The sequence below is a fragment of the Poromitra crassiceps genome (assembly GCF_964638095.1).
Source record: "Poromitra crassiceps genome assembly, chromosome: 2".
Classification (NCBI taxonomy): Eukaryota; Metazoa; Chordata; class Actinopteri; order Beryciformes; family Melamphaidae; genus Poromitra; species Poromitra crassiceps.
In genome coordinates, this window is record NC_139624.1 from 75,816,777 (window position 1) to 75,827,188 (window position 10,412).

General features: G+C 44.7%; 1 protein-coding gene across 1 annotated transcript in view; it reads right to left on the reverse strand.

Moving 5' to 3' along the window:
- pip4k2aa (phosphatidylinositol-5-phosphate 4-kinase, type II, alpha a) overlaps positions 1-9,084 on the reverse strand; it is a 70,284-nt gene extending 61,200 nt beyond the window's left edge. Inside the window, exon 1 of the mRNA XM_083631975.1 lies at positions 8,459-9,084. Coding sequence (XP_083488101.1) covers positions 8,459-8,602 — 144 coding nt within the window. The 5' untranslated portion in view covers positions 8,603-9,084. The remainder of the gene's footprint in view (positions 1-8,458) is intronic.
- Positions 9,085-10,412: the final 1,328 nt, after the last annotated feature.

Consider the following 10,412-nt stretch of genomic DNA (forward strand, 5'->3'; position numbering starts at 1 on the left):
CTGCTTGATCTGTTCATTATGGATAGTAACAGAGGTGCTGTGTGTGTCAGGTGGAGACCCAAAAACAATCTCTGCTGTCTTTTTTGCATTGATTAAGAGAGCGTTGTTGTCGCTCCACTCCACCACCTTATTTACTCTATGTTGGTGCAGTCCAGGGTCGCTAGAGCTATCAAGCAGAGAGATCAAAACTGTATCATCAGAGTACTTTAGAATATATTGGTCTGGTGTGGTACGACACTCAGATAAACATTCCACAGTGCGACAGTCGTCGGTGTAGAAAGTGAAAAGAAAAGCTGAGCTTACGCTGCCCTGGGGAGCACCAACATTAGTAGTTATTGCTGATGAGAGGGTTCGGTTCACTTTCACCATTTGTGTCCTGTTGGTAAGAAAAGAGGCATACCAGTGGATTAAGTATGGATTCAGTTCCAGCTGTACCATTTTTAATATCAAAATGTCTGGCTGCATTGTATTGAAAGCTGATGAGTAATCCAAGAAAAGTGTTCTTGCATAATTATTTTTAGATTTATCTAAGTGTTTAGTGATGACATGTGCCAGCGTGACAACCGCATCCTCTGTACCACATCCTTTCTTATATGCAAATTGGCATGGGTCGATTTTGTCCTTGGTTGTACTTACTAAAAACTGTAGCAGTATTCTTTCAAGTGACTTCATAATCACTGAAGTGAGTGCAATGGGTCTATAGTCCTTATGTTCTTTTGGTCGTTTAGTTTTGGGTAGTGGTTTTATGTGTGAGGTTTTCCATGACAGAGGGACAGTGTGATTATCTACAGAGGCTTGGAATATCGGCTGCCACACTGGCGCTAACTCAGTAGCAAAGTTCTTCAGGATATAGGCACTACATTCATCTGGCCCGGTGGCCTTCCTAGTGTTAGTGCACTGAAACACCTTTCTGACGTCCTCCTCAGTGATTATAATTCTGTCAGAGGGAGCAGGTGTTACAGCCCTCAGTGTTTCAGTGCACTTGTTTGAATTATCTGGGGATTCAAATCTAGCAAAGAAAACATTCAGGTCATTGGCGAAATCAAGTTCATTATCCGTTACAATAGGTTTAGTGGGGGATGACATTCCTGTCATTGATTTCATAGTATCCCACGCCTTTTTGTGATTGTTTGCTTTAAACGCATCTTCTAACTGCTGTCTATATACTTATTTTGCTTCCCTTAATTTATTTCTCAATTTCTTGTCTGCTAAATTGAGTGCACCTGAGTCTTTATTTTTAAAAGCTACTTTCCTGGCATTTATGACATCTTTTATATCTTTAGTCACATATGACTTATTATTTGGATAGATCTTAATTTCCTTGGTGGGAACAACCAGCTGTACACAAAAATTAATATAGTCATTTGTAACCATAGTGGTTTCATCTAAAGAGGATTCTCTAAGAACATCCCAATCTGTCAAGTCGTAGCATGCTTTTAGTTGTTCCTTACTTTCATTTGTCCATGTTCTAATTACCTTCTTCACAGGTTTACTCCTTTTTAGTTTGGACTTATATACTGGAGTCATATACACAACATTATGATCGGACACAACATTATAATCGGATCCCACTATAGGTGGCCCAACTTTTGCAGCATATGCGTTTTTGATGTTCACATAGCACTTGTCGAGAATGTTATTTTTCCTTGTCCCGTCCTTGACATATTGTTCGAATCCCGGTAGCACAGTGTCCAGATAACACTGATTCATGTCTCCAAGCACTATTGCCGGTGCGTCCGGATGCTGTAGCTGAAGTTCATGTACACAGTTTGCAATTGTTTCGGCTGCCTGCGCTGCCCTCCCAGTTCCTTTTGGGGGCACATAAACAACGAACAGCAAAATGCACCCGAATTCTCTTGGTAGATAAAACGGTCTTAATGTCATTCCAAGAATTTCAACAGTAGGGTCGTCACTGATCTTAAGTTTTATTGAATATGACCGACACCATAGATCGTTTATGTAGACACAAACTCCTCCTCCGGTCGTTCTGGTCCTGTCGAGTCTTACCAGGGTGAAACCTGGGATTTCATAGAGTGAGTCAGGCTTAGTAGGATTTAAGTGACTTTCCGTGAAACATAGCAGCGATGCCTCACGAAATTCATTACAGTACCTTGTAAATGTTTTTATCGTTCCGATCTTGTTGTTTAGGGAGCGCAGGTTGGATAGAACAATATACGGAAGTGGAGGGCGAGTGAATCTTCTCCGTAGGCGATTCCTTATTCCCCCTCTCCTTCCTCGCTTCTTCCTCCTTTTCCTGATCAACTCTTCAGGGATATTATCCAACACGGGCCGCCGGTGGTGGTGGCTTGAGGTCGTTGTTTTTGGCTCTGGTTTTAACGCCAGTAGATCTTCTCGGCTATACGAGCAAGTGGGCCTGGCCTCTCCGCGCCGCTCATTGCTGTCGCTGTTGTTTGGGAGTTGAGTCAGTAGTTCCACACACAAGCATGTTCCACAAAGATCGAGAATCCACAGGATCAGAAGAACAGTTTCAAGGTCTCTCAGTTTCCACATGTTTACATATAAGACAACATACATACAGTCATCACGTTATGCGTAATGGAGTTGGTGAAGAGGTAGAGAGGGGAGGCTGGCCAGCGAGACTAGTGAAGAGGAGGCGCATTGATTGATGTGATTATAACATCGCCAGACACCAGTCAAACCCTAAAACGAGGGAATTAATATCATTCTCCAACAAAATGTGAGGTAGTCTAAAGAGAAAAGATCCAGGAGGAAAACATGATGTTAAAAGCTGTAAGTAAGCTATGCCTCTGCTGATCTGCTACACCACCACCCATGCGTGCGTGCCGTTGTCTCGCTATGAAAAACATCTACACTATTTAACGTTTCTTGATTATTCAGAGGTACATGAAATAGATTACCAGGCGCCACTCTTCAATCGGCATATAGGCTATATAATCCACAGAGAGGTTACTCTAAGTGAATGTCAATTCTGGATGTGAGTCGTCTGTTATCCCCACCCGCTGTCTTCCTGCGTTAAAATGTTTGATTAAAGATTCGCTAAAGCCGTTTCCAGGCATGCACGTATCGCATTTCTTTTCATCGATAGCTTTAAATGTTGTACAACATCGCCCTCCATGGCATTGTGAAGTACTTTCTGATGGCTTCTAGATGATATCAGGCCTCAAAAAGTTGTAAAGAGCGTCTTGGGATATAACTTTGACAGTGACGGCTGCCATTATTCTACTCAGCCTGCCCTGTGTTTGTCCGAGTGAGCACGGGGGGGAGTGGGGCTTAGCGATAGGTCAATTAATGGACTTTTCCACTGAGGAAATTTGAGAGGTTTTGATATATGTTTTTCTTTAATTATGATAGTAGTTCTAGATTATGGAAGTATCACGTGGCAAATGCCAAGAAGAACAGGCGATAGGGGGTGACATGCTACAACAGGTTGAGAGCTGGACTTGGTTACAGACAGTGTTGAGTATGCAGTAGGTGCATTAAAGAGGACATGAAACATTTGATCATGTGACTCAGACTCTAGTTCATTTGCATTTGACCAGACAGGAGGACACTGCTTTCAAGTGTGAAATCTACCTGGATTTGCTAGAAAGAATGAGGACATTTCCTCTCAATTTTGCAGCTCTTTCTGAACTCTCCGTTCTACAAAGAAAGACAAGCTGCTGCGGGTTTCAGACTTGGTGCTTGGCGTGAGTATAAAGAGTATGGCACCATTCCCACTGGGTTGCTGGTTCTATTTCAGCACAGACAGCGGACCTGAAGCCTCAGGGTACGCAGAGGAGGAGTGTGAGGATGCGCAAGTTGGTGCTTTAATAGAATACCACTGAATAAAGAATTCACACATTAATCCAGTGTTTCCCAGAGGGTGGCAGTTAACTTTGGTGGTCGCGGTGGGAGTTGAGTTCTCTGTGCAAAATGCTCTGTATTCATCTTATCATTTGTTTTTACAGTTTAGTGTGTGTATACTGTATATCTAAGTCGGCTATATTTTGACATTTTTACAAACCCTCAATCTTATCTTTGTTCAGGCATTACATTTTCTAGCATTTGATAACTTGCTACTGCAATATGAGATGACTATTATGCTTATATCTGATTGTTGCTAGTTTTATGCAAATATTACTCCTCAGAATATCCTGTAGTATGTTTCAACTTTGACTCTATTCAGTTTGTGTCAGCACAAAAACACTGCAACTCAAATAAGCTGTTTGACCAGAGGCTACTTCAAACCTTGGCCATCTATTTAGTTGACTGCAATATCAAATGTGCTTGACAGCATTGTTGTTGCTGTTTTTGTTTTGTTGTTGTTATGGAATGAGAGGCAGAAGGCCAATTTCACAAGCACAGAATAATGGCAAAAAACACAAATTTTTACAATTCACATGCCATTTTTCTGACTTCAGATATTTCAATAAAATGTGTTAACCCAACCGAGTTTCACCCCAAAATATAGCATATTGTTTATCTGGAATGCCATGTAGACTTACAACCTAGAGCTGCTCTTCTGATGATGAGTGTGAGACTGACCTTGTAGACTCCAGTTTGTTTGAGACACCCACTAAGATTCAGTGAGATTTCCACAGATTTCTTTTTTTAGCCTGCCTAAGCCTCAGCCCATTTCTGTAAAACCTTGAGTACCTTAACATATTTAGGGTTCTGAGGGATTCGAGTAACATTTTACCTCATTCGTGATCTCAGTCACCAAGTCTCGTCAAGTCCCGCGATACTTTCCTGCCGGCTGGCCAGTTGGCCAGTTGGCCAGCCGGCAGGAAAGTATCGCAGGACTTGACGAGACTTGGTGACCGAGATCACGAATGAGGTAATTTGATCCCTGGGAGACACCAGGAAACAGCCCTGGGGGGAATATCAGTCTGGTGGTTGTTGAGGGATGAGATTATGACGATATGTGGCGAAAACGGGAATAAAACTGTCTATTTAGATGCAGGAAAGACAGGCTGCCACTTGGCCACCACGGAGCTCTATTTTACGACTGGATTGGAGAGTATTGATCTCAAAATAAAGCGTAGGATGGCCAGAAACGCTGCGGAGATCGCTGGGTGAGTCGTCAGATCATAATTAATGTGAGGAGGGGTCCAGGTTAAAAAAAAACGAAATTCTCCTTCAACACTGCTGCACATAAAGAAGCTTTTGATAGTAGATGACTTCTCCAACCACACTACTGATATGAATGAATATCCTAGGGCAGAAGAAGACCACCCAAATGTATTGGTATTTCACTTTAATCCTTCTGCAGAATGTCTTTGCTCACTGCTGGTCCCAATGGGGAGGTCCTTCCTCTGACTGTTTTGTCTGTATATTATTCTAGTCTAGCTAGTAGCTAACTGACTAGTCTCGCTCCTTTGCTGGTGTCACTGGTTTCCCTTCATGCTCTAGCAGCAAGCACACAAGTGATAAGGCTGGTTTCCAGGAAGAGCTAGTGGATGGGTTTGATTGATGGGCTCCAGCGGAGAAGATAAGATGGGGTTCTGTTTTGCAGCCTCAATGTGTGTGTGGATGTACATTTGTGTGTTGCGTCTGCAGCAGAGCAGGCCGTGCAGGCCGTGCAGGCCGCTGGCTGTCTGGTTGCATTCTCCGGCCTCCCCCTCTCCATTCCATCGCAGTGTTCCGTCATTAGCCGGCATTCCAAGTGACCCCTACACTCCAATCTGGGGCAAGAGAGCAGCTTTTCTCCACCCTCTGAAAGCAGCCCTACATCAACACTTCCCAACTGCAGCCTTCACACCACTCGACAAGCCGCTCAATGGCTCAAACCGAGAGTTTGGCTTGGAAAGTCAATTTTAAGTTGCCGGTGGTAGGAGAAAGAGACTTGTCTTATCAACTGTGATGAGAAAAGCAGCAGGCGAGGTAGCTCGAGGCATAAGAAAGAAAGAAATGTGCTGGCGGCCGCCCTGCTCTGTGTTATGCAATCCAAGAGAACAGTTTGAACATGTAGCCTAGCTGAACTTGTGTAGGTTTTTATGGCTGAGACGAGAGTCAGGGACGCATTAGTTCTGTTCACAGAGTTCTGTCTTAGACAACCGGAGGATTCAGTGGAAGTTTATGATATCAGCCTAGATTACTCGATCCACTAGACAGACAGACAGACAGACAGACAGACAGACAGACAGACAGACAGACAGACAGACAGACAGACTGACAGACGCACACACGCACAGACACACATTCACAGCTGAATAGAAGGATGTATCATGTGATTCCAGTCAACTCTGAATAAAGGTCCTTACACATCAGGAGCGTTTTTTTTCGTGCGATTAATTCGCACGTCAATAATATTTTCCGAACCTATATCAGTTAATGTAACCATGCATACCAACGGCGAAGTTTCGGCGAGCGTTATTGCGGTGTTTATTTTTTCGAACCACGGTCGATTTTTCAGAAATTCGCTTCCGACATGTACACATCTGTGGCTGTGATTGACAGGTGGGTCAAAACTCGCATCGCAATTTCGTGCCGTATATTCGCATTGCTCTTGATGTGTAAGGACCTTAAGACATTTAAGAACATTCAATCAACTATAACATTGCCAGAGACACTGCATACCCCGGTAGCATGCTGCACTATGACGGGGTGGGATGTTACTGTATGAGCCTGCCTTGGATGACAAGTTACCTGATATGGCTGCTGCCACAAGATATCTGATCATGAAATCTGTTAAACAAGTGAAAGGGACAAATTGACAAGGAATCAAATTTCATCCTTCTCAATTTCAAGCGATATCATGCAACATGTTCACGTTCAGTGATTAATAACTAGTGCATAGCTGGCTGGAGGTGAAGCTCTTGTGTAACTTCCTATTTCCCGGCCATCCAGGCTTAAACACACCACAGCCCGGTGGCGGTGACTGAGGCCAATCTATGGCTCACTCACATACAGTATGACAGCTTTGGATCTGAAGTGACCTTGGCTTCAGGCACACCAATGTTATCTGGGATCAGCATCCTCACTAAACCAGCACCGCTAAATGTCACTGTCTTCATTGACAAAGATAGCATAGCTGTTATTGACCTAGCATCATCAATGCCTTCTACACTAGAAGTCTTCACGGCTCCAAAATCACAGACCCTAACGGACCCTAACGGACCCGGGAAATTTGTTCCCAGACCCGGAGTGGACCAGTCTATTATTAGAAATCTGAGACCCGGCCCCGTACGGGTCGGGTCCCGGGTCCTAGGGTCTGAGTAGACCCGTGAAGACCTCTATTCTACACTCTGTGTCTGTCTAGTTGTCAGTCACTAGTCACACATCAAACAAGGTCATAAGATGCCTCAAACTCATTCAGACAGGCCTGCCTATGATTAGTTGCTTCAAGAGACATCCCCAAATGTGTTTTTCTCTCAGCAATGAATGAACATAACCAACATGAATGCCAGTGATTCCCAATAGTAAAATATCTGTTGTACATTCATTCCTAGCTGGGAAATACTTGGGTCAATTGACTAAAAGCTGCTGATTTTGAATATCCAACTGTGCAAATGACAGCAAGAAGTCACAGTAGCAGCCTGCAAAGTGGGCCAAGATTCTTCTCTCTCTCTCTCTCTCTCTCTCTCTCTCTCTCTCTCTCTCTCTCTCTCTCTCTCTCTCTCTCTCTCTCTCTCTCTCTCTCTCTCTCTATATATATATATATAAACGAATCCTATCATCTCGTTGATGCCGTTGGCTGGCCTATGGTAATAATTTAAGGTCATATAAACTGAAATGTATCAACTGAAACAACAAATGACTGCTTCTGTGCCCACTTGAAAAAAAATCAACTCTTTAGTTTATGTTTGGGAAGGTGTTCAGTTCAAACCAACATACCAGATAAAAACCTCCAATATACAAACTGTCACACACAGCAAAGACGCAAATAGAGAAACATGGTATATGCCTTACTCTACTGACATGACAACCATCTCTGCCGATGACATTTTATATTTTTGCATAAAAAATAGATTAGAGAGGGTTACTAACAAGGAACTTTAATGCTGGTAGTGTTGAGACATATGTCTTCCTCCCAAACGTGGTCTCTCTCTCTCTCTCTTTCTCTCTCTCTCTCTCTCATAAAAGAGCAGACCATGTGTGAATACTATTCAGTGAGTAAGAGAAAGAGAGCAGAGATAAGCTCTCTTGCATGGGAAGATCTGCTCTCTTATAACAGCCCTATACGAGCTTATCCTACATGTGTGCACAACAGGAAGCCAAAGAAGGGTTAGCTGTTGACAAAGAAGGGTTAGCTGTTGACGCACGCGCCACACACACACACACACACCCCTTAGCGCACTCCTACTGGCAGGCGGATTTGCATTGACAGCACTACAACCGCTGGGCAGCTGTCATCCCAGATTTGTGTATCAACCGCAGCCACACTGGCTGGTGGCTGACAGCAAGACAGTAGGCTTGATGTAGCACATGGCAGTGTCGAGAGGGCAGAAGTGGTTGGGTCATATCATGGATGTTTGATCTATAGTGAGTGACTCACCGAATGGTTGACTCCCCACATGAGCACGCTGAGCAAAGGGTCGCTGGCACGGAAGAGCTTCACTTTCTGAGCAACGAAGTGTTTCTTCTTGGTCTTCGTTTTGCTCGCAATCGATGCGGCAATGCTGCTCGCCGCCGAAGCCATCTTTGAGGAATAGTAAATTGGCTGGTTATTGCAGTCTCTGCGATAATCTTGACAGTGCGCCTTGTCTTGAAGGTGGCAGTCGCCACCAGCTCACGTCTCAATGAATACCGATACTATTCATTTAGCCAGCTCGCAATTCAAAGTGCCCGATTGTTTTTCTTAGACCAGCGTGACTGTCACCGTGGCCCTGCCCTGAGAAGGACTTTTATGAGATCAAAAAAAAAATGCTTTTCTTTAGCTAATACTGTTGCTTGCGTTCCCCTAACAGTCCGCCACTTCCCTCAGCCCACATCATAAGTCACCTCTTCCTTCCTTGACTCGTCTGGAGCTCTCCGCACCCTGCGATGCCAAGTCTCACTGAGGCTGAGCTGACGCTAGCATAGCCAGGTAGCCAGAAGGGCTAGCTAAGACCAAATATGCTTTTGGTAAAAGAAAGTTAAAAGTATGAAACGGAAAAAGACGAAATGAATCGCCGTGTAAAAAAACAGACAAAATCCAGTATACCGTGCAACCTCAATGAATTATTCAAATGACACGATAATGCTGCTGAATGGCAAACAAGCTAAGGTTAACGGCAGCTAGCGCTAGGTAAAATGTTCTTGCCGACCAGTACCTCCGACCTTCGCTCGCGAGCAAGCTAGCCAGCTAGCTAACTGACCGACTGCACTCCGTTCACCAGCTAGCTAGTACTAGCCCTGTAAGCTAGCTAGGCTAACTATTAGCAGCTACAGCTAGCAAGCGGTTCAGTCCCCCCTCCTACGCGTTTGTGGTCAGTCCATAGAGATGACAGGGATGTAGCCTGTCACCATGCTCATGCCTGGTCTGTATGAATTATGCCGAGGGGCAGATTAGATGTCAAATCTACGGCTGGTCTATTCTATCTGCAGCATGGAGACTCGGGACCCATGGAGACTCTGTGTGTGGCTGTCAACTGACAGCTCGAGTCGACGGAGGGGAGGGGACAGCCTGCCTGCGCTCTGCGGTGTCTCCTGCTCTGATTCGCTGCAACCCCCTCCCTCCACCCGGCCTGCTACCATTCTGTTGTAGCTCACAGCAGCCTTCTACAAACACTAGTTACACATTTAGACAGATAGTGTAGCCAATGTGTTATTATTATAATTTCCCCGTGGGTTTATTGAGAATTGAATTGTCGTGAATGGGAGTGGAATTCCTCGTGTGAGCGTGAGTATGTTTCCATTTTCATTAATGTCCTCTGTGTGTGTGTGTGTGTGTGTGTGTGTGTGTGTGTGTGTGTGTGTGTGTGTGTGTGTGTGCGCGCGCGTGTGCGTACGCGCGTGCGTCTGCTGGAGCGTCTGCTGTCCCTGCGTGGGCGCGCGTGCTTGTGTTTTTTCATATTAATTTTGTAGCCTCGATTATCATAATGCATTTAGCAGCACAGCCTGAACATCCCCCATCCCCCATCTTTGGCTCGCTTTATTTGAGATTAATCTGAGCCATGCTCGCAGGCAGAGTGACAGTGTCCCACACCACCAGATACAGTATTAGAGGTCATTTGGCTTCTTTTTTGTGCAGAGTGCGCTGTTTCCATTGGCACATTGCTGTGTCAGTGCGTCTGTAAGAGGAGGAAACCTCAGTGTGCTGAATGATGCTGATGTGGAACTCATTTGTTTTATGACTCACTCTCCTCATGCCAAGCTGCTGGGGCCGAGGGAAGCACCACAGCAGCTCCCCCCATACAGCTCCTATGGCCAGTGTTGCCAGATACAGGCTACAGCTGATGGTTTCCAGCCCAAAGAGTGTTCAAAAAGTGCCAACAAAACGCACACAAAACTCCCCATGCAACTGCAGG